The following is a 24,406-nucleotide window of genomic DNA, read 5'->3' on the forward strand; positions in this document are numbered from 1 at the left end:
GGTGTGGTTTTATTGCAAAACAGCAGCTATAGCAAAAATATTGTTCAGGACAAAATTCACAGAGGTACTTTAAAGGGTTACTCCACCCCAAAATGAAAATTTTGTCATTAAACATTTACCCCCATGTCGTTCTAAACCCGTAAAAGCCGCAAGGCTTGTGACTGTCCCGTTGACTGCCAAACAATTAACACTGTCAAGGCCCAGAAAAGTATGAAAGACATTGTCAAAATAGTCCATCTGTCATCAGTGGTTCAACTGTAATTTTATGAAGCTACGAGAATACGTTTTGTACGCAAAGAAAACAAAAATAACGACTTTATTCAATAATTTGTCTCCTCCGTGTCAGCGTAGCTCCATTTTGGAGAATATCCGCTGGACGCAAACTGTGTACACTGTTCTGTGTCAGCTGCGCCACACAGATACGCTGTTTTCATTCAAATCAAAGCGTAAATAAATGTAGAAAATTTGTGTATGCTGTTTGCTTCCAGCGGATATTCTCCAATATGGCACTACGGTGACGCGGAGGAGTCGCAGAGGAGACGAATTGTTGGACAATTTTGACGATGTCTTTCATACTTTTCTGGGCCTTGGCAGTGTTAATTGTTTGGCAGTCAATGGGACAGTCACAAGCCTCCCGGCTTTCATCCAAAATATCTTAAATTGTGTTCCGAAGACGAACAAAGCTTTTACGGGTTTGGAACGACATGGGGGTTTAATGATAAAATTTTAATTCTGGGGTGGAGTAACCCTTCAAGAGGTTTTAATTATGTGTGTACAATACCCCTAAATGAGAAGAAACAAGTATTTATGTAATTAAAGGGATAGTTCACCCAAAAATGTACATTCTGTCATGATTTACTCACCCTCATATAGTTGCAAAGATGTTTTATTTTCTTTCTTCTGAGGATAAAAAAAAAGATATTTCGAAGAATGTTAGTAACCAAACAGTTGACGGTACCCATTGACTTCCATATGGAAAAAAAAAAAAAATAGAATAAAAGTCAGCAGCTACCATCAACTGTTGCATTACTGCCATTCTTCAAAATATCTTCTTTTATTTTCTTTAATTCATATAGGTTTCAAACAACTTGAGAGTAAACGATGACAAAATTTTCATTGTTGGGTGAACTATCCCTTTAACTTTTAGCTGAAACCTTTTAATTACTGAAATAATACATTTATCCATACGGTATTCCAATGTAATACCATAGAAAAACATGGTAGTACCATGGTACGTTTTGGTTGGTGGCATTTCCAGTGAATGGACAAAAAGTTGCAGACACTGTCTATTGTCTACCCAAATACTGGAAACACTTAACGCAAACATCTGCTTTGTGATTTTAGTGAAAAATTAGGTCCACGGTGCAACGGACAAGGTTTACTTCCAACGCAAACACACGGAGAATGAGCGCAGAGTGACGCGGTGAAGCACGTCCACAGCTCTCCATCCCCATTCAGCCCGCAGCAGGAAGTGTGCTGAATACACCGAGAAAAAGACGGTGGAGCCGCCCGCTGAAGAAAAAAAAAAAGAGTTAAAAAATAATAATGGCGAGCGACTGAACATGCCATTTATCCTCTGCGCAATCAAAAAGAGCATAAACCCCCATCTTTGATCATTGTGCACGTCTGTAAGTCGGGTAAGTGGTTGCAGCTTGAAGGTGTTTGTTTAATTGCACACAATGGCCACATTCATTGAATCAGAGCTCGCGAGCCTCCGGATCTTTGTGTCGCTAGGCAGCTAGCCGACTAGCACTGACCTTACTGCTAAGCAGAAACCATTTCACACTATATGCCGGGCGTGTATCGATTCAGACAAATTTATTTTGGTATTATTTATCCCTACGACTATTTTACGAGATAAAAATGGCTTATTTTGTTTGCTAGACTGTTTTGTTTTGCTCTCGTTTTCTGCGCTAGTATCGTGAGGGGAGGCTAGCGCGTTAGCTGCGGGGGGGTTTGTTCTGTCAGACAGACCGACACATTAAAATAATCGATGCGATCGCATACGAGACCTGGATTTTTTTCGCGCATTGGAACTCTCACACGGGGTAGACAAAAAATGAGCGCGAATATTCCGTCCAAAGCATTTGCCGCTTCGAAAATTATAGTTTTTTCTCCCCTCACACTCGATCTGGCTGCTATAGCCCACCAGCTAATATTTGCACACAGCGACTCGCATCCTGTGAAAAACATACGGGTCGGGATGTAAATTTTGGTATCCCTCACAACGACGTACACAAGTATTTGACTTGAGAAATGATCATATATCAAGCCCAACTGGATGCACGATATTTTTTTGTTTTGGTTCAGGACATTCTGCGTCTAATTTGGTGAGTCTGGGGTGGGAAAATGACACGGAATGTCGGGTATCTGCATCTGCTTTTGTCCGGATAAAAAGCGGGTGTGGGAGCGTCAGGCCAAGGTCATAGGGAGGTGTTAATCGCTTACATTTGATATAAAAACAGGTTTTGTTCCAATTGACGAAAATGATTGTTATTATTAGAGGTCCACAGACGTGTTGGGCCCACCCGTTTGTTTCTTTGTGAGCTGCGCATTGGGAAATAACAAAATATAATGCATAACAGCATATTTCAACTGTAACAATGTTTTGGGGGGGGTCAGTTTGTATATTTAGATTTAGGGGGAAAAAAAATAGCCAAGTTGCTAGAAATTATTATTTGTGTTTTTGTGAGCCCATGTGTTTTATCACCATTTACTAGTTTTTAAGAGATCTAAATGTCTATAGGCTTCCTAAGGTTATCAGGGACTTTAAAATTGTGTCTGGAAAAAAAATAAAATCTTAAATATCAAGGAAATTGCTATAGTGAATATATATATATGTTTTCTGGTTGGAATATAATACAATGTAGCCTAATAATACGATCAAAATGTTTCAGCTTCATAACATGATGTAATAATGTTTTGGGCGCTCATTTTACAGATTTAGATTAAAGGGAAAATAAAAGCCAAGTTACAAGTGTTTTTATATGCTTAGGTGTTTTACCTTTCACGCAGCGTCTATGTTTTAGTCTTTACCTTTGGTTTTCAAAATAGAGCGTACTTTCTACAGATTGCATGGCCATTAGTGAATAGCACTTTCCAGGTCCAAAAAAAAACCATGGAAATTTCTATAGTAAATTAATTTTCAAGTTACGTTCTGCTCATTTGGGTATTTCTTTTGTGTCGAGTAAAATTTCTTGCATGTCATTGTGATGTTTGATTTACAAAGCTTTTCTTTTGAACCTTTTTGACACAAAATTGTCTGAATGATTCATTTTTTATTTTTTTTTAATAATCCTTATCGCAGATGACTGGAAATGTTATAGAAAAGTCTTGGTCAAAATTACTGGAGTTTATGAAGTTTATCCGTGGTCATGCATTGTAAAGCATGACTTAGATTTAAACACAATACATTTATTTCACTAACAAAAAACAATATACATTACCATGTTTTCTGATATGTTATGTGATCCAAGTACGTATATCAGACATGTCTTAAATCATTAATTACCATGATATGACCATCTGATACCATAACTATACCATGATTTTTTAATATTCTTTCACTGCAACATTTTCTAGTTCTGCTTGTGAGCAAACATTCTGGACGTAGTCTATTTGTATATTATTGCATTCATTTACTTCTGTAAATCTGGACCCATCTGGCATTTTGCAGTATGGATCTTGACAGCGTTGATGAGCTAAAGCATCCAGATGGTCTTGAGTCAGAGACCACTGGTCAGGTTATATACCCTAAGGGTATGCGATCTTAACTCAGATCACAGATGCTGTGAGACTAGATTCATTCCACATACAGCAGACTGTGCTATGCATGAGTGATGATCACATCATAAACACTTCACATAATCTGTATTGCAACTTGTAGCCCGGAATGTACTTGCAAATATAAGAAACAGTGAAACTACATTATCTTTGTAAATTTGTAAACTAGGCTAAATGGAACTTACATAAGCCTTTAAGCATTATTTTTCATAGTATGTTTCATTGTTCACTTGATATTTTAAATAAATAATTACAGTAATATATGCTTTGGTACCAGACTTACATGATTATCATGAATATATTTAATTACTGTTATAATTAGTAGCTTGAATGTGATTATATGAAATATTAATTTCAAATGACATGAGATACCCATGTAAGATGCATACAGCACATTTTGTGAAGCAACTTGGTGACCTACAAATACAGGCTGATTCAGAGCTACGATGAAATTATGTTTATATGACCCATGCAGAGTAATTTGATGCATTATAAACTAAATTTTTCTTCAAACCTTGTTGCAGCTCTAAACAAGACTGTTCTTGCCTTACTGGCCTCTCTTTTACTGCCAAATCACTTCACATTGAAAGGTTTTGATATCAGTCACATTGTCTGAACATTGGGTTATTGTTGAGGTGGCTCTATTGAAGTTATTGTACTGACAGCGAAATAATGCCATACAACAGGCTTGAGAGAGGCAGGAAAATAATCCAGCTGAGCTTTCTAGTGTTTCAGTTTTCTGATGGCTATTGTGTGGTAAAAGAGCACTGTTTATTTCATTCCAGTTGTGTGGTAAGATGAATTGTTCCCCAGTGGGGACTAATCAAAGTGAATTTGTGGTCATGCATTTTATTTAGTTCTCTTAAAGTAAGCTCCTCTTGAATAATGCTGTACTTTACATATTATCATGTGTAGAAAATTTGTGTCACTTATTTAGTACTGTCGCCAGACACACTGAACCTTTTTATTGAGCTCCCAGCTGCAAAGATTTGGATCAGGCTGGTTCTGTATTTATATTGGAGCACAAGTTGCCAAAGTAACCAAGTTTCACTTGCTTTAGTGATGCCCATGGCAGTGAGTTAATTTGAGGAAGTGATTTTATATGCAGTACTGGCACTTAGTGACCCCTGAAAGCAACAGAAAATCAGAATCATGCACGTGTTTTGAAGAGCACATCTGATTGATTTAACAATGGTTGAAAATGAAGACTAGTAACTGTCAGTATTAAAATTGGGTTCATCGGTTCAGAAAAATATTAAATGTGGAAATGAAATAAAATCTTGGTCAGTCTTAATTTTGGATCTGGTGTGCTGCCAAAACCTCATCACATATTGTGGCTTTAAATTAAAAAGATTCCCTCATAGATCAACTGCCATGCCATATAATTCATCAAAGAGTACATTGTCTGTAGTTATGAATCTGAGCATGAATTTGGTATTGGAGTTTCTTATTTTGGCAGACTAGCTAAAGAAGTGCCGGGGGATGACAAGGTAATGTAACCTCGGTTGATTGTAGGAGTTTGTATACCTTACCGCTGTATTTAGTTGTATCAGGGTGCAGATAGCAACCTACACCGTTTGCATTCTCATTCGTAGTCATTGTGTTGCATCGCTGCAAATTTGCGTTAAGTTAATTCTGCTAAGTTTTGTTGCATTGCACAAGTAGTCTTATATCGACAGCTCGTATTGACAGTGCATGACTTCTGGTTGCTTGTTGTTGCAAATTGCTCACTTAAGCTGTCAAAATAGCTCCAAAGATATTCAATCTACATTGAAATTCTTTGTCAAATGTGGAACAGCTCAATGGTTAGACAGCCATTAGTGAGTATCTGTTAATCAATTTTGCCTATAGATATTTTGACCTAAACTTTGCTCATTGATGTTTTTAGTCTTGCATAAAATACTTGAATGATCAACATTTCTACTGGGTTGAAGAAGGAAGAGATGAACATTCCAAAATGTGGAAAAATTTATTCTGCTTCAGTTCAGTTCCTCCAGAAAGGATTTTCTAGTGTTATTTGGATGACTATGTTTTTAGTGACTGCATTTCTCGAAGGTCCCAAGGCTGCAATAGCTCCAAATCACCATGCAGTTGCTTGATATATTTAGAGTACATTCTGCAAAAAGTTGTCTTGATCATCTAGGTGGTCACTACATATTCTTTTATCATTTTAGGCCTTGTCCATATGTATTGCAGATAATCTCTAATTTACTTACCCTTGGTAAAGCGTTGCTTATGCTGTTTTTTTTGTGCCTGTGTAAACAAAGACAGCAGAGTTATCAGCCGTGCTGTGTACAGTTGACGTCAACATGCAGTTACACAAAGCTTTCTCATTTTTAGCTGCTTTGAACCTGTGCATCAGTCATATGACTAAGCTAACATCACATAATGTGGCCACATGTATATCACAGTGAATGGTTTTTGTCAAAGGTTCTTGATTACTCTTTTTTTATTTTTTTTTGAAGGGGGGGGGGGGGGGGGTCTTGATTACTTTTAATGAACAGCTTTAAGAACCTGTTTTGCTTGCTACACATGTGAGGAAGTTTCAAACTAGCATTTAGATTTATAACTGTTTCTGTCATATTAATATGGTGAATATAGATACATTAAGTTAAATTAATTTTGTTTCTTTTTGTATTTTCTCAGCTTTCCTCTGATGCCCCACAACTGTCCAGACCCTCTCTGAACTGCTGTGATCGAGTGGAATTGAAAGGCTGATTGGAGAGAATATCTGTCACCCAGGTAAAATGGCTGATACTACAGAAGCAGAGAGCTGAACATCACACATTGCCCCCTTTTCTTCTTTGTTCGAGGATCATTTTATGTGGACATTTCCCCCTTCCATTTCAATTTTCTCATCATGGCTATGCATGATATGAATCGTGCCAAGGGTTTCCCTTGCAAAGAATGCGACATCATTTGCCCAAGTACACCTAGCCTACTGGAGCACATGAAAGCACACTATCATCAAGAAGAGAATGGCAGATTTGAATGTGAGCAGTGTGGACGCATTTTTAAGCATGCCAGTAGCTTGGCTTCTCACAAAAAAACTCATGAGATGGGCTCCTTCCAGTGCCCGGTCTGCACCAGAACGTTGCCCAATGCAGTGGCGCTCAAAAACCACCTCCGCATCCACACCCTGTCTCCAAGTGCCCAAGCTGAAGAGGAGAACGATGACAATGTTGATGAAGAAAGGGATTATAATCTAGCACAAGATCTGTCTGATGCAGCTTTCAGGAGTCACATTAACAACAGTGGAATGATGCCTGGCCATGACCACGACAAACAAAAATCTCCAGGATCTGAAGATGCCTGGGACAGACCATTCAAATGTGACCAATGTGACAGGACATATCGTCATCATGGCAGCTTGGTAAACCATAAGAAGTCTCATCAAGAGGGCACGTATAAGTGCAATGTCTGTTACAAACAGTTCAATAATCTTGCAGCTCTCAGTGCTCACGAACGCACTCATTCAAAATTTAAGCCCCTTGGAATGTCCATGGGAGCCCTTGTGCCTGAAGCACCATCTGACCCTCGTTCCCTTGGCCCCCAGAATGATGACATGGCACCCAGCTTTTGTCATCTTTGTCAAGTTGCTTTGCCTAATAAGAATGACTTTCAAGAGCACCTTTTGTTACATAATGCTGCATCATCTTCGTTGGGGCTAACACGTAGTTTCCCAGGGATAGTGCCTCATAATCTTAGTTCTGTTCGCTCCCCAGCAGTGAATCCTTATACACCTGCTCTAGGTGACCCTCTTCCACTGCCTCCATTACCCGACAAGCGTTATGACCCCATGCTAGGCCCTCCTGTTAATAATCCCATATATACCTGTGCATATTGTGGAGCGGGACATCCTGACTTGGAGAGTCTCAAAATTCATTATCTTACCCATGACCCTCACACCACAACACATGCCCAAGATGGCCCTGCTATTTTAAATTCTGATGGACTGGCTTCAAACTCTCAACCATCAATATCATCATCCAATGGTGAGACAAGGTCACAGGTGCAGTCTGCAGCCATTGATGATGCCGAACGCCGATTTAAGTGCCAAGAGTGCGGGAAAAGCTATCGACATGCTGGGAGTCTAGTTAATCATAAACGCTCCCATCAAACTGGTCATTATCAGTGCACTGTTTGCTGTAAGCAGTATCCACACTTAGCAGCACTTCATAGCCACCTCCGTAGTCACAAAACCCGGACCAATTCACAATCGATGGGTACAGAGGGAGATTGGCTTTCCTCTGAGCCACTGACAGGGCTAGACTCTCAACAAGGCTTTGTACATTCTCAGGATCAGGAGAGTGGTGCAACAACGCCAATTTCACTGCCCGGTAATCTTAGTGATGCAGCACACTTTGTCCCAGACAGTTCCCATAACAGTGGCCTGGATTCACTGGAATTCCATGACCGATTCGACGGCTCTCTTGCCCAAAGCAATTCTGGTCACTCACCTCTTCCACAAAACCATCGTCAAGCAGAAAGTGTCAACCAAGGCGGTATGACCAATGGTTACATGGGTAACATAAGCTTCCATAGTCCTGGTGGTGCCTCCCTGCCAGCAGGCAGTGCCAACCTCAAAGAAAGTGCTCGCCAGAGACGTAGTCATGACCCGATGCAGTTTGGAGGTACTCAAGACAACTCCCAGGGCAACAGTAAAAGAATGGATAACAAAGACGATGATGACGATGGAGAGGTTTATCAGTGCACAATCTGTGGAAACCATTACGCCAGCCTGAGGGCACTTCGTAGCCACTTACGAAGCCATGGGGTTAACCATGGGGCAGGACCCTCCTCTGCCCTCTCTCCAATAGGTGAGCAAGAGTGGAGGAGGCGACACGAGGGTAGTACAAGCAGTCTTTTGATCTGTAGCACATGTGGCCAGAGCTTCAGCAGAAAGCAGGACTTGCTTAACCACGAGCTAGTCCACGGACATCCCCGGCCAGATGGATCTACACAGGGCTTGGGTGGCACTAGCTCTAATTCTAATGGCAAAATGGATGGAAGGAACCACATTTGCGTTGACTGTGGCATGTTCTTTGCAGATCGCCATCAGCTGATCACTCACCTGTGTCCAGGCAAGGCGAGAGCGGGGGCATTGAACAAGGGTATGAATGGAGCTAAAGGGATGACGGGTGGTGCTGGTACCAGTGGCAGCGGGGGCCCTGTAGACCCTCGGCAGTTGCCAGACTCTGATGATCGGCCCCACAGGTGCGACCAGTGTGGAAGGAGTTACAGACACCCCTGCTCCCTGCTCAACCATAAGAAATCTCACAAGACTGGGGTCTTCCGCTGCCTTGTCTGCCAAAAACGATACTACAACCTACTGGCTCTCAAGAACCACCAGAGGACTCATTTTGACTTAAAGAGGTTAGCCAGCATTGCATGTGCCCTATTATACTCTAACTGTTTAGTTCTCTTTGCATACTTTGAATGCTTATGTATTATCATGAGTTCCCCACTCATGTGATTACCCAGGTCATCACTGAATAAATAGATTTTAATGAAATTTTGAGTGTCAAGGCAGTGTGCACTGGTGATGTTTTTCCCATTAGAGAAGGCGAGGGCAACAAACATAACTCATACTGATATACACACATACACGCAGTTGAGTCTGAATTTCATAACGTCTGTACCCCATTTGAGCATTGTGTAGTCATCTTTGTATTTGTAAGGGGACCTTCCCTTTTTTCTGTTTTTTTTCTTTTTTAGAAGAGCATTTTAACACTGCTTTCTTATCTGTTTGTTTTTGTGTGTTTTGTCTCTTCGCAGGCACAAGTGTGAGGAGTGTGGGAAAGCCTTCAAGATTCAGAAGCAGTTGATAAATCATCTACGGCTACACGAAGAGCACAGAGCAAAGACTGGAGATCGAGATCAACGGGTTCAAAGCATGTCTCATCCCAATGGTGCCCGCTATGAGGGAGGCCCATCACAGCTCCAAGCTATGAGGATGGGTGACCCCAAAATTCAGAATCCTCCTGTGAACACCAATTATGGTCAACCTCAAGGTTTCAAGAAACCGTATGCGGGGGCTAGGGCCCAGCAAGTTGATGACGGCAGCGGTCGCCGCCCCTTTGCTTGCGATCAGTGTGGACGTACTTATCGTCATGCTGGCAGTCTGGCCAATCATAAGAACCTACACAAGATTGGTGAATACCACTGCAACGTGTGCAACTCCACTTATCCAAATCGACTGGCAATGAAGAACCACCTCCGAATGCATTTCGCTCTTAAGAAATATTCCTGCACCGAATGCGGTAGGGGCTTCAGGAACCAGAGGCAGCTTGAAACACATACCAGCAACCAGCTCTGCAAAGATCTTCCTGGTCCCCTTCCTGGTCCCAGCATGCAGGCGGCTCCTCCTCCAACTGAATATGAATGCGATGGGTGCTCTCAAGTCTTTACTACAACCACAGATCTGGCCTCGCATAACTGCAGTGCCCAGCTTCCTTCTTCCTCTGCCTCCCTCAACAGCTCTAATATGAGCATGGAGACAGGTGACCTGGGGTCTCCAGAGCGTGAAGAACGCCCTTTTACCTGTGATCTTTGTGGCTGCTCTTACAAGCATGCTAGCAGTCTGCTGAACCACAAAAATACACACAAAATTGGCAACTTCAACTGCTCATATTGTGACAAGCCGTACACCAACTATATGGCCCTGCGCAATCACATGCGTATCCACACGCAGAAGAAGCGACATATCTGCTCAACCTGTGGCAAGGCTTTCCGACTGGCCCGCTTCCTTCGGAATCACCAGAGAGTCCATGAGGAGGGCCACACCCGTTTCGGCTGCCCCACCTGCGGGAAGAGCTTCCAGGGTCGTTCTGGGCTGGCCAGGCACCGCTGCGGGGACAACCAGGTAGGCAAGGAGGGCGTGAGGAAGGCCACTTCAAGCACAAGAGAGGGAGAGGAATACCGGTTCACGTGAGTTTACGTCTGTTGTTCGTGATTTTTGAAGTGAACTAGTAAAGATCACAGGTTTCTACATGTCTATTACAGGTATATGATCTCCAATCCGGCTTCCTTGGGACCATACGCGTGCCGGAATTCGGATTTTTCTGAAGTTTGGACAGTATGATTAGTGGAGACCAGATAAGTTACCCCCCTTTGCTTTCAGTTAGCAATATGCACTAGATTGTAAGGATGTCTTGATATAATGGCTAAATTTTGATGTACTTACTAGGTAGATGTGTGTGTATTGTACCAAATCATTGATTCCCTCCTTATTTATTGATCTGATTGATAATATTCTACAATGTATGGTGTAGTTTACTGTTGTTACCATTCGAACATTCAGTTGCCATAAGTACTCATACTGACCATCTTAGATCAGCTGTTGTGGTTCCAGTCATAAATACTGATCTGGGCCCAACAGTATTTAGCATGGGACTTAGACCCATTTATTAAATGCATGTTTGCTAAATAATATAAATATAGCTTTTGTTGCTTTTAAGGTGAATCTTAAAACTCTGCTCCATTTTCTGTCAAGACAATATAAATGTCAAGCCGAAAACCGTTTTAGAAATTTGCCAACATACTAACTCTAACACACTACTTCCATATTAACATATTACATGATGAGAACAAACATTCATAAATTCACAGAAAGAAAAAACAAAACACGCTGCTTCACTACATGTGCTTAGTGCTTGGAAAACAAGTTCACACTTGTTTTCCATGTTTTATTCTGACCAGAATTTAGGTGAAATCCCAAAACCTTATTTGCTGTACAATTATGTTATTTTAAAATAGACTTCCTGTGTGTACTCTTTCTATACATGGTAACATTTTCCATTTTTACCTGTTGAATCTTTTAGTATAAGTACTATGAAACAAACAGCGATTTGCAGTACATTTTTCTCATGACTTGGTTTGTCCTGTAGACTGTGACAAAATTGTACATCTACAGTTCATATATTACCACCATAAATTATATGGAATATTATACCACTACCTTTATTTTAACACCAAACACAATTGGTGGATACTTTCAGTTAAAATTCATATTCAGTTTATTCACTGCCTTAATAGGCAATGTTATTCAAGTTATCCTCTCCAAGCTGGGCCAGTTTTTTTGAGTTTTGGCAGCTGGATTCAAGATCATATACCTGTATTTGTGTATCCGTCAATGCAGTTATCATAGAAGTCAGATACATGTTGTCAGGCTACTTTCAGACTAATCTAGGTTACTAACTATTGAGGGGTTAAAAGGACAATGAGCAGGGGAGATTTACTTTTCCTCTCCTCTGTCTTCACAGATGTGACCAGTGTGGCCGTTCTTACCGGCATGCCAGCTCACTCCTTAATCACAAAAACACCCACACTGTCGGCATCTACCATTGCGCTGTGTGCCTCAAGACCTATTCCAACCTACTCGCACTCAAGAACCATCGTCGCATCCATTCTGAAACTCGACGGCACCGCTGTCCAGAATGCGGCAAGGCTTTCCGTGTCTCCTCCCAACTACAAAACCACCGCCGTGTGCACCAAAAAGAGCGGGAGTTTGCCTGCACTCTGTGCCAGCGGAGCTTCCCTACCCAGATTAGCTTCCGGCTCCACTTGGAAATGCAACATGGCCGCGCCCCAAAAACATCGCAACAGCCTGGGGTTTCGTCCAGTGGCTCAGCTGTGGGTTGGGGCTCTGGGCTTGACCTTACGCTGATGCAGGCCCAGGGACTGGATCCTAATGGGCTCCCAAAGCTTAACCCATCACACCATGGCCCCAGTGGCAGCAGCTCATCTGGGCATCAACAACAACAGCAACAACAGCAGCAGAGTCGCAGTGAGGCGGGGTGTAAGTCGCATGTCTGTGATCAGTGCGGCCGCGGTTACCGTCACGCCAGCTCACTTCTGAATCACAAGAACAGCCACAAGATGGGCACCTATTTCTGTAACTCCTGTCAGAAGGAGTTCTCCAACCTGATGGCACTCAAAAACCACAGACGCATCCACACAGAACCCAAGCGTTACCAGTGCCCGGACTGCGGTAAGGCCTTCCGGGTCTCCACCCAGCTCATCTGCCACCGCCGCATCCACACCAAGGAGAAACCTTTCTCATGTCAGCAGTGTGATAAGCGCTTCTCCAGCAAATCCAACTTAAGACATCATCAGAAGGTCCACTGGAACAGCTCGGCACCTTCTTCGAGTCTGAACATGGGCAGCAACTTCTTGGGTATGCCGTCTGGGCCCTTTTTATAGTGGTGAGAACTGGGGAAGCAGGACTTGGGGTTTGTTTCGGAGATTCATGCCAAGGCTTTTGGAGGTGCCAAAACCCCCATTCCTTTTATTCTCACTCATCTCTAGCGCTTGAGGTGTGGCTGTGAGGCTTTTGTTGAACGGGTTGTTGTTTAGGTTAAGAGAACTGTCCCTGCATGTACCCTGAAACATTGGATTAAACAATAGATTTGTTACATCGCGTAATGACTGTTAGTTTTAGGTCATAGTGACATTTTCCCCACCCTTTCTCTCATCCTAAACACCACAGGTGACCTTACTTGCATTTTCATAGTTCCCTTTGGGGGTGGGGGACATTGAGGGCCACTGCCTTCATTTCTGATACCAGCCTTTCGAAGAAGTGCAAACTAGCTGGCGTCTTGTTTTAATTCTTGAAAACGGATTGCTTTCGGATGAGACATTTCCCATATATATTGTGTATTAAATAGCACATTTCCCACCTTGGTACTGTTAGATCAGTATTGTTTTTGTGATGTCACAATGGGCAGGTTAAATTATAGTGACTTTAGGTCCAAAATGGACACGTATCCCCATGGTCAGGGTAACTGCCACAAGAAACACGCATTGGAAAACCATACATTTCATGCCATGCCCAGCTTTGATTGAGAGTCTCGAAAGGATTCTCAATTTTCAATCCTAGACAATACAAAGAAAACGCGTTGTCTGTCCGATGAATTCCGAGACGTGTCGAGCAACTTGTATGTTTAACAAGTAGAAGTAACTATGTTTAACAGTGTATAGAGCGTATTTGAAACGTCTTCAGTTATTGGAGGCAACACACTTGTGTTGTGTAGGACTGTCAAAAGTTTTTTTTTTTTTTTGTATTCCTCCCCCTTTCTGTTGATGTTCTAACTTTTCTAACTTGTGTGATCCTTGCAGCACGAAGATGAGCTTCAAACCTGGTTATTCAGCAGATGACAGCATTGCGCTTATTGGGTTCATTTCTTAGTGGCATCATTCATTCGTTCCCCTTTAATTTTATGATGTTGCTCAGAACCCATATTTTAAAACTGCAACTAACTTGCTAGTGTATAGAAACGATAGGTTGTGCTATGAAAAAAAAAATGGGAGAAAAGCAAAAGGGGGAAAATGTATATTGATAGGCTTGTAATGGCATTTGGTTTTACCTTGTATTGTATTGTACCTCTGACTGTATTATTTACAGGAAAACTTTTATAAAAGATCACTGTAGTATGCATTTTATTTATATTAACACTTGTAACTGAAAACGCTAGTTTTAGAGCTCCCAGTTTTAGGATTTCTTGTTTCGACCCCTCCATTCTCCAGAGGCTATCGGACACGGAGTCAGGAATGGCAGGACTCCTAAAGAACACTTGTTATAGTGACTGTAATCTCCTCTTTCGTTGCCATTCTTTGTTATGCTTTTAAACGAACATTTCTGTCCCTTGTGCAATAAACAGGGAACTGTAATAATGCGTGTTTTGATTGCAGTACAATGAGTGTAAACATATCACTGTATTATTATATTGCCTTTCTCACGTGATGTCGTGACTGTCTCTCCCACGCTCATGTCAAGTTTGGATGTGCCTGTTTCACTCTTTAAGCTCACACGTTAAGGAATGATTTTGTGATCATTACAATCAGCAAGGCAATCTTATTTTAACTCCTCAGTTACACCATGTTAACCCATGTATTTATTTGTTTTGGCTGTCTTTTTTTTTCTTTTTCTTTTTTATTTAATTGCATTTTACTATTGAGCTTGTTTGCAACCTATATTACCTGGGAGCACTGGTGCTAAGTCAATGTATTTTGAGTGAAAATGAAGTTGTATGTGCTATGATCAAAGCACGGGAAGATTATATATTTATGTACCTATACCCTTGCAAATTTTACACGATTGGATAGTTAAAAAATAGTTCTTCCCAGGTGCACAGTTGCTACTTTGACAAGGATTGATTCCAAATATAAGTGATAAAAGTTTTAATTTTTTTTCTTCCTTGTTTATATATAAATAAGCTATATATATATATATATATAAACATACATATATATTGTTTATATATATATGCACACACACATACATATATATGTGACTGTATACTTTTTTTAAACTACATTTTGATAATTCATTTCCTAACAGAACATGTTTGAATTATAACCTCAATGCTCTCAAATAATAAAAATAAATAGCTGGAAAATTAATGTAACATTCACTCTAAATTTATGTGTGAAAGTTTGCCACTCATGGTTGGTGTTCTGAAAGAGTCACCATTCACCATCTGGTTTCAATGTCATGGTGTCCTTGGTAAAGTCTGTTTATTATGAATGTTTCCATTCATGGATTTTAGGATGTTTAGTGCAGCTGACAGCTGGGGTAAGCAGTTTGTTTACTGTGGTCAGTAAGATCTTAACTGAGTAATCAAATAAGAACACAATGAATTCCTTACCGTAACTTGTCTTGTACAGTTAAAGTCACATTCTTTACCTTACCCTGTTCCTTGTTCAGACTGATCACTAAGATGATCTCTCATATAGTCTAGGTATTGTTCTTGAAACTTTTGATAAATACATTATTATATAATAAGTAATTTATATGCACGATAATATTTATGCAATACTTATTTTACTGATAAACTAAATTCTTAGTGGCTAAATTTTTTCAACAAGTTATAGTCTTTTTTTTACATTTAGCAGATTTATTTTTGTTTTTATTGGGCCTTTTCCCCTATTTTTAGGATAGTGGAGATTAGACACGAAAGTAGGGATGAGGGGGAATGTAATTGGGACACGTCCTATGTCCTTGTGAGCAGACAGCTCTTGCTTGTCCTTGAACGTGTGCACAGCAGTTGTTTTATATAAATAGTACAATAGAGTATGGCTCTATTTTTAGCTGTGAATCAGTCCAAAATCAGAACCAGAGCAGATCAAATCAAAGGTAACACAAAGACTTTAATTAAATAACAAAATAGGGCGGATAAACGTATCACAGACCATTTAGTAAGTAACTCGATAAATGGAACAATCAGCAGGTGTGGCTATAGTTTATGAGCAATGAGGCGACAGCGACCACTACAGGCGCGCTAAGGTATTGCCGCGCGTGACAGCGAGAAGAAAAGCGCGCCATTCTACCTCATCAGTTATCGAGCAGCAGATCACAAAACTCGCATATCGCAAAGGTAACTATTATAAAACTGTATGTTATGTGTTTATACAAAAATACCGTGGTCGTATTAGGCAATTTGCCATTTGAGAAATGTAAGCATAATATTCATCCTAAAAGGAATAACGTTAGTTCACTCCAGATTTAAATTTATGTCGTTATTTACTCACCCTCATGTCGTTTCAAACCTGTGAGCCGTTTTTTGAGGAATCTTCACTCATTTCTTCCCATATAAGGACAGCTCATTGTGACAACGACGGTCAAACTCCTGAATGACCAAGAGCACCATAAAAGTTTAATAAAAGTACTCAATATGATTCAAATACTGTATCCCAAAAATATTAAGTGTAAGGAACCGACTAAAATGAAACTGATATACTTATTTTCCTTCAAATCGAAAGCGCGCGTTGACGTAATTGACGCCAAAACGACATTGGGTGAGGTGAATGTTACCGTTGAATATCTGATGTCTTTTCTCCACACCTTATCAAATGGCTTCAGAAGACGTGAAATATAACATATGAGTCACACTTACCTTGATAAAGCTTGATGATGACAACTCATGATTGTGGAATACTAAGAATTGTAAAATGCAATGTGTGTGTATATGTGTGTAAATTCATCTGATTTTCAGGGGCTGCTGGACGAAGAATTGTGTTTGAATGACTTAAAGGTTGATTGGAGGTCCCGGAGTGTCCACTAGATGGTGAAAGATCCTTTAGGTAAGTTTTCGCCTTCAGACAGTCTTGTCTGTTTGGACAATACCCTGAAACCAGTCAAGCTATTTAGCAGCCTAGACATGTTTCATTCATTTAATTTCAAAGCAGCGCTTCAGTGGCTTGATAGCAAGAGAATGCAATATTTGCAGCTTCTTAATTCAATTTCAGATGAGGCATTTCTACGCGAGTTTCATTCGGGTCCAGTGCATGCAATTTTATTGACAACTTACACCTGTTTTGAGGCTGTGAAGTCCATGTTTTAGGTTCAAAATACATGCTTGAAAAGTGTTTCTAAAGGGTGTGGCGTGAAAATGGCATGCATCATCCGGGATTTTAAAACATTTTTTTTTTTTTTTTTTTACACCTATAGAAATTACATGCATAATTAATGTCTTGTCTGAATTGAGAGTAGTATATCTAAACCTTGGCATAAAAGATTAACATGCGAAGCTTGTAGCTCAAACAGCATGCAGTGGCTGAATTATTTTTAAATTAAAATTTACAGCCTGTTGCTTAGCAACTGGAAAACCAGCCCTTCATACCTGCCAAGTTTGGCAAGTTTTCACTGCAATGACTAAATTAATTAATTTAGAGTAATGATAAGCACTTGTTGGTCTTTCGCAGCTCCCAGGGCATCTTCTGCTGCAATCAATAACAACGTAATTGAGCAAAACCCCATTATCTTTCTAAATAACTTTATCTACTTTGCACACAGGGGTCTGGGGTGAATGTGGCTGGCTTAATAGTTAATTGAAAGTGTGTTCAACGCTTTACAGTGGATGAAACATCTTTAGCACCGTTCGTTTGGAATTAGTGTGCTAAATGACATTGAGTGAGAATTTCCAGGAGCACATCTTATTTCATGAACTGATTCAGATGGGACTTCTGTCATTTTTGTTGTTATAAATCGACATTCACACGATTCACAAATTACAATATATTATGCATATAATTAAGGGAAGAAATTAAGGTGAGGATCAAACCTGATGCTGCTACCGCAGTGGCCGTCCAGGATCAAACCTTTTTATTGATTTAATTTAGTTTTTATGTCAGATGGAAAGCCAGCAGGCAGTACTTGAAACTCCAACTGTTTATATTTCACCTAGAAAGTTGGCAAAAACATCTAAATCCATAATGACGGTGCACCAGGCAGTGCAGTGTGAAAATTAGCTTGAAAAACACTGTCAGTATATATGCTTGATGAATATACTGTACAAGCCTTCTTTTCACGTTATTGGCGTCCTCCACACCACCCATGATTTGAGAAAAGAGTAAAAGTAGGGAAGACAACAACAGCGGTTGTACACTGGACAATCTTTTTTCTTTATTTTTTGTTTCAGTTCATAATATCTGTTTGTTGGGGTTTTTCTTTTTTCATTTTTCATTTCAACTTAAAATTTTGACACACTTATAAAAGACAGCATCTGCATAGAGTTCTCATCTTAAAGATCCATGGAGAAAAGAGGGAGAGAGAGAGAGAGAGAGAGAGAGTTTGTGAGAGAAGGGAGGAAGATAGCAAGGGTTTTAGGGGAGGAGAGGGATACTGGTACGCCACACTAACCAAACAGAACAGCAAACAGTATTACAAGAGAGAGGGAGGAGAGAGGGACAGTTATGTTGTTTGTTTGTATCTTTTTCTTTTTTTTTTTTTTTTTACAATACAGTACACACATACACACACAGAAAATAAAAGACAGAAGTTGCAATTCCAGTCAAAGTTGCAGGAATCGATTTAATTTCTTCCTTCCCATCCTTGGTGCCCATCTCATTGTGGTTTCTGCCCTGAAAGGACTTTCAACTTAGATCCTAGTAGGGCGAGAAGACCTTTGGCAACACGTAAAACGACGGCTGGAACCACGGTTAGTGGCTGTTGTTTCCCTCAACTCCCAAAATAATATTGAAGTCAGCATTCTTCAGTGCTTTCAAATGCATGTGTGAGAAAGCCCTTTTCTTTGTATTGCACAGATGAGTGTTTTTCTGTTTGCTTTGAGCATTATTGTTTTCCTACTGTACTTTTAAAGAAAACTTCTAAATCCCAAGAGCTGCGCTCTTCGTATAAGAGCAGAGCTCATCCCGCGTTACCTTTAACTAGAGCATTTGAGTTTCAGCCATGCTGTAGGTTTTCTAACCGACACTGATTATGAAAGTGTTCAAACACGTACCACGAAACGCACAAAAATGCCACTAATTGTTCTAAATTTGCCATTGCCAATGTGGTGGACCTCTGCAAAGAAACGCATTCAAGGTGCCTGGAAGCTACAGATGGTGTGCATTTGACCTGTAGACCTATCGATGGTGTACATGGAGGGAAGCACTTTTTTCCCTCAGAGTTGAACCAGTAATGGCTCTCTGAGGAAACACAACGTATTGTATTGAATCTGATGGTAAAGCATTGTTCCTTTTCTTCGTTATAGAGCACCCTTGACATCACTGAAAGCATCGGATGCTGCTTTAAGACAAGCGAGCAAGCGGTCGGCAGCAAATCGCTGCGACCAGGGCGAAGAACAAGAAAATCAATCAACCTCACAACTTTGACAGGAACTATTTTAGTAGTTTTATACATGGACATGCAAGTCATTTTTTCTCTCTTTGAAATATTTACAATAATTACAAGACAAAGATTCAGTTCAGATTGACAAAATCGCGAGCATTCAATAGTACTACTAATATAACACAACTTCTCGGGATTCTTTAAATCATCGTAGTTATATAATTCATCACATTTGATAATGGTATAATTCAATTATGTCATCCTTATCTAGTCATCTTCCCGTTCTAATTAGAATAGTGTTTTCATCACATCATTACAGGCCATTCTCTGTAATTGATGATCATTTTGCTGAAATCACAGTTTGAGCACCATCTCCACAAACCGTTTCCTCGTTCTAAATCTAACACTGAAACAAGAATACTGGTATAAAGTTTAATGGGAATATACATCAAAGGAATGACACAAAAGGGGATGAAATTAAGGAGGATCATGGCTGGGGCTGTTGAGAAAAATCACGATCGCAGGTCTTGGGCGCTCGTTAGCCTTGGACCGAGAAGTCATATCAGTTAACGTAAAAGTCTTTGAGAGCTGCTAAAGCACATGTGGAAACTAAGTGAGCGTTATAATCTACAAAGCAGTCTACATAGCAGCAGACGGCTTCGTCGATCACGGCGGAAGTGTTCAAGCTTTGTTGTGTCGCCTTTCCCTCGCCATGCGGATTGGGCTTAAGGGTTTTTTATTCACCTGCAGTGATGAGGCACTCAACAACCCCAACCAAAAAGACTATTATGCAGTTAAGCTCTAAAAGGTACATTGTTTTTGTTTTTTTTATATATAGTAGTTTGTAATTTTCACTCATTTACAAAATGCCTTCTCAATGTGCTGTGTTATGCCAGTGCTGTCTGGTCATATCAGTGTCTGTGTGACAAACATCCAAAAACAGTGTTGAAAAATGAAAATAAGACAACTGAGAAAACTTTCATCCAGATCTGTGCCCATGTCAGTATACAGTTGTTTTTTTTTTATTTTATTTTTTTTTATTTCATTTTCTTTTAACCAGAGCTGATCTAATGTCTACGTCTAATGTATTGCCAGCACAGAGGAAGCAATGCAAGTGAGTTGAACAAGGGGAAAATGGTAACATAAACAGCATCATTGAGGGGAGCAAGAAAAAAACAACATACAGTACACAAAACATTTGAACATCATTGGGGGATATTTGTTTTGTACGTAGCTGTTTTTGGAGAAAGTGCTTTAAAACGAACAAGCTTGTGTAGTATACATTATACATATTGTTCAGAATGAATAGAAACAAATAAATAAACCTTTATATCCAGAACCTTGTCGCTGAAAGCGGTGGAATTGAAAACAGTCAATGTATACACAAGATAGTTCACAAGATTTACGGGCAGGGTGGACTACACAATACAGTCGACTGTAACATTGTGCTCTGTACTCGCATAATGCTTTGGCTTTTTAGTCTTATTACTTTTCTTAACATTTGAATGAAGTCGGCACAGAACTGGAGCGCTAGAGCTGCATACCATAGACCTGCAGACCAAAGAAGCCCCTTGCGCCCGAGGCCGGTGCGACCGAGGAGGGCTCCAACAGCAGACGAGCACACACGCACACGCACAACCACACACACACACAAATGCTCATGCTCACATATACAGCAACGTGTACGTAAAAAAGGAAAAAATGCCGAAGGGACAGGGCACGCATACATGGCCTTTTGAGTTGCACAATTCGACACCGCAGCACACGACTCACAATAAAGAATAGTCTTACGAAAGAATTCACATATCATCACCAGTTAAGCACAACAATCAAGTTCGGGAAAACATCAGGGGGAAGGGAAAATGAACAAGGTGCGCAAAAATGATTCGTACCCAGAGTGTTTCCAGAGGGCGAGGAGGGGGGGAAATACGTCGTTTTAAACTACGGACGTGGTTTAGGAACAAAATACCCGACAACAAACAAATTTTTGTATTCATGTGCACATCCACAGGGAACACATTCATGGGGACCACTGTAAAACTCCAGCATCGTCAGGGTCATGATGAAATAGGCAGCAGAACTATTAAATGAAGTCAATCCCCCCATCCAACCCTTAGAGAGTCATAATAAATAATCATAAATTAAAAAACAAACAACAAAACAGAAAACGGTACAACCCAAAAAATGTGGCGGCATAAGACATTGTTTTCTTTGATTGTAAAGTGCACACATGATCGAGAGCCATGCAAACTAACAAAGCGAAAGTTGCATGCGTTAACAAATAAGGGCCTTCCAGCTATATCGTCTACTAAAAAACAACACCGACATACATATTTACCTCATTTTACCATACATGTAAGTGATTCGACACTAAATACACAGAAGTTTCAAAGAAAACATGCTGGACGGTACTGGAATGATTAAAGCAAAATAGTCCCGGCCCTCTGCCTCAGGCTTTGTAAAAAGTGTACAGTATTTATCCCCAAAATCATTCCTGTTCCCTACTACTTTGCTTTGGGTAGGTAAAGGGGTGGCGGAACGGGGTGGGGGGGCTCCTGTTATATATTCTATGATAATCAGTACATGGAAAATGAAGTCCATATCGAGAAAAGGAGAGCACTTTCAGAGTTGGTACATGTCATGAACGTCATGAACACGAGGGTAAGGGCGTTCTAAGAGTGCAACGAGTCTGAATCAAGCCAAGAGGGATTCTTCATCAAAAAAAAAAAAAAAAACAGAGCTAAAGTTTGGTTTTAAATTTTAGCCCTTGAATTTAAAACAAGCAGTACATAATTAACCAATCTGGCACTTTCTGTCCGCAAAGAAATGGATGCAACGAATTCATGATGCAGCTGTTTGATTTGGGTTTCTGAGAAAAAAAAAATCTTTGGACAAAATCGAAGCGTCCTATTCTAAGCTAGAGTTATCATAACAAGATGCCATCTCTCTGGGCGCTCAGAGCTAAATTTAAGTTATTTCATATAAAGTCTGTGTAAATGTCTTTCTATTTAGTCGCTGCATAATAAGAGTCCTGACAAGCCGTACAAGTTTCTTCAATTGAACTGAAGAATGCATCTACAGGTAAATATTTCATCAGATAGCTCATCTTCACTGCACCAACTCCCATTGTTTCAGATATGTAGAATTTAACAATAAGGATCTAAGAGTGTCTATCACGTCCCCGTAGTTAATTTTATTACTCTCTCTTCATAAACTAGCACCAAGGTGAAACGTCAAGCAAACTCCCAAAACGATCCTTCAAAACCAAAACGGTCCTGTTCAAGCCCATCCTTTGTATTATAATGTAAAATATATGTTTATATTTATGAAACAAGGCAAATAAAAAAGCGCAAAACTAACGTAAAATAAGGAAAATTCATTTCAGCAGACCTAACTACCCTCCAAAAGATAACATTTAGGCTAGGCGTTGCTTCAAGTATTAACATTTCTCAAAATGTTCCTTAGAAGAAACCTTCTTTCAGAATCTTTTCATGAATTAATTCAAAAAGCAGGGGCAAATCACTATCAAAACTGCATAGTTCAACAGTTTGCGCAATGCCACCCTATCGATCCCAGTGTAGCTTTCGAAACGTGTTAAAATGAAATGTCCATTCCTCCGCTGCCTACAGCAAATGAAGTAAAAACGAAATCGTCTTCATGTACAAGCTTGGTGATATCACTTCCTCTCACAATTCGAAATGTGTGCTTCTTAGTTCTTTTATTCTTTGTTTGTTTACGGTTGCCCACAGTAAATGTATTAAGACAGAAATTCGACTATGAGGTTGACGGTGCTTTTAAACTAGAGCACTCCATCGGTAATGAGCTAATAATGTAACGATGAGAGATTTCATCGGAATGCAAGCAACCACTCGGAACGTTAGGCCATTGAAATCGGACTACAACTACTATCTATAACATCTATGCAGTCAGTTGGTTAGTATTTGTAATGCTAGTATGGTTTGCCAAACACCATGTTCTGCCGGAACGGAAAACAATTTAGCAGTTGCTGGCACTGTCCTGGAGGCCCCCCCAAAAATGAAAGCAACGCTAAAAAAATAAAATAAAAACAAAAAATTGATGTTTATTCCTTTACAGGTAGTAACCCATGTGCTGCTTTATGTTCAATACATTTACATGTACAGTTTGTAAATATTATGTTGTATTTGAACCCACTTTTGTATATATTTAAATCAGCTAGTACGTAACATCTCCTTTATTTATTTATTTTTTTGATTGTTTGATTTTTGAATATTTGATTTTTACCCTACCCAACCCCCGTTTTATGACAGTTTCCTTATCTCGTGTTTAAGTGGATAAAACACTCAGCTTTCCAAGTGTTTGTCTCTCTTCATGTCGTTTAGAAGCCCAGGGTTCCTCCGATACTGGACGCCAAAACCACTCCCAAAATTACACAGCAGATGATGATCATGATCTTCTTCTGCAGATGGCGAAAAAGGGGAAGAAAGAAAGATGTGTAAACAAATGAAACCACAATTCATTTGGCTCATCTAGCTACTCTGTTGTGATAGTCAGCTAATCTAAGTAGCACCACCTCATCTTAACCACACTTTAAATCATTAAATGAAGCCATTAACAATTAAACCATTACCAAAGTAAATCATTAAATTAATTAAAAGTTAATTAAATTATTGATGAAAGGACCCGCTCTGAGCTGTAGCCCCTTTGAATACTAAATGTGTTCAAACATTAACTACATTTGAGAAGGTGGTGATTAGATATTGCGTAACTGTAAAGGCTAAATACAGTACTAACATCATACTGAACTCTGGAATCTCCAAAAGAAACTGAGCATGTACTGAAGGTCATGGAGGGAAGCTGCAAATATTATATTGTGCCAAGAGACTTGTGCCAAACTAAATTAACTCAATGGAAATGCTTGGTTGGGCATGCAGACAGAAAACCACATTAGTTTGAAGCAAGGAAACATCTACTTAAGTTTTTTCTGGTGACCATCTGACTGACATGTAAAGGGATCAAGCAATGTTTTTGTTTTGTTTTTATTTGGGGCAAATTACAGGTCATACCAACACA

General features: G+C 40.0%; 4 protein-coding genes across 13 annotated transcripts in view; 2 read left to right on the forward strand and 2 right to left on the reverse strand.

Moving 5' to 3' along the window:
- The window catches only part of gnb3b (guanine nucleotide binding protein (G protein), beta polypeptide 3b), a 33,985-nt gene extending 17,188 nt beyond the window's left edge, over positions 1-16,797 (reverse strand). For 3 of the 6 annotated variants that reach the window (XM_058753197.1, XM_058753198.1, XM_058753193.1), the window contains exons 1-2: positions 16,680-16,797; positions 6,000-6,036 (exon numbers count right to left, since the gene is read on the reverse strand). The gene's annotated coding sequence lies outside the window, so the exon portion shown is untranslated. Of the gene's footprint in view, positions 1-5,999; positions 6,037-16,314; positions 16,344-16,679 lie in introns of those variants that run through there. The other 3 variants (XM_058753199.1, XM_058753200.1, XM_058753195.1) reach the window with 3 other exon arrangements.
- On the forward strand, positions 1,285-14,457 carry si:dkey-89b17.4 (zinc finger protein 646). Of its 3 annotated transcripts, XM_058753181.1 has the most exons (5): positions 1,285-1,637; positions 6,430-9,159; positions 9,562-10,713; positions 10,789-10,881; positions 12,046-12,186. In XM_058753181.1, exons 2-4 carry the CDS (start codon positions 6,644-6,646, stop codon positions 10,865-10,867), a joined length of 3,747 nt encoding a protein of 1,248 aa, XP_058609164.1. In that variant the 5' UTR covers positions 1,285-1,637; positions 6,430-6,643; the 3' UTR covers positions 10,868-10,881; positions 12,046-12,186. The 3 variants fall into 3 exon arrangements, with proteins under 3 accessions (XP_058609164.1, XP_058609162.1, XP_058609163.1); XM_058753179.1 differs by lacking the exon at positions 10,789-10,881 and having other exon boundaries at positions 1,302-1,637; positions 12,048-14,457; XM_058753180.1 differs by lacking the exons at positions 1,285-1,637; positions 10,789-10,881 and adding an exon at positions 1,689-2,330 and having other exon boundaries at positions 12,048-14,457.
- The window catches only part of si:dkeyp-113d7.10 (myoneurin), an 86,046-nt gene continuing 77,651 nt past the window's right edge, over positions 16,012-24,406 (forward strand). The window contains exons 1-2 of one of the 3 annotated variants that reach the window (XM_058753192.1): positions 16,012-16,160; positions 16,779-16,866. In XM_058753192.1, coding sequence (XP_058609175.1) covers positions 16,848-16,866 — 19 coding nt within the window. In that variant the 5' untranslated portion in view covers positions 16,012-16,160; positions 16,779-16,847. Of the gene's footprint in view, positions 16,161-16,778; positions 16,867-24,406 lie in introns of those variants that run through there. The other 2 variants (XM_058753190.1, XM_058753191.1) reach the window with 2 other exon arrangements.
- The window catches only part of stx1b (syntaxin 1B), a 48,764-nt gene continuing 42,520 nt past the window's right edge, over positions 18,163-24,406 (reverse strand). The window contains exon 10 of the mRNA XM_058753207.1: positions 18,163-23,792. Within this exon, the coding sequence (XP_058609190.1) occupies positions 23,712-23,792 (81 nt within the window). The 3' untranslated portion in view covers positions 18,163-23,711. The remainder of the gene's footprint in view (positions 23,793-24,406) is intronic.

This window comes from Onychostoma macrolepis, chromosome 19 (assembly GCF_012432095.1).
Source record: "Onychostoma macrolepis isolate SWU-2019 chromosome 19, ASM1243209v1, whole genome shotgun sequence".
NCBI classification, from domain to species: Eukaryota; Metazoa; Chordata; class Actinopteri; order Cypriniformes; family Cyprinidae; genus Onychostoma; species Onychostoma macrolepis.

Bases quoted from the DNA above. Each gene is read 5' to 3' on its own strand.
- si:dkey-89b17.4 (XM_058753179.1), top strand. From the start codon at position 6,644: ATGGCTATGCATGATATGAATCGTGCCAAGGGTTTCCCTTGCAAAGAA. The intron at 9,160-9,561 runs GTTAGCCAGCAT...GTCTCTTCGCAG, and splicing joins ACTCATTTTGACTTAAAGAG to GCACAAGTGTGAGGAGTGTG. The intron at 10,714-12,047 runs GTGAGTTTACGT...CTGTCTTCACAG, and splicing joins GGAGAGGAATACCGGTTCAC to ATGTGACCAGTGTGGCCGTT.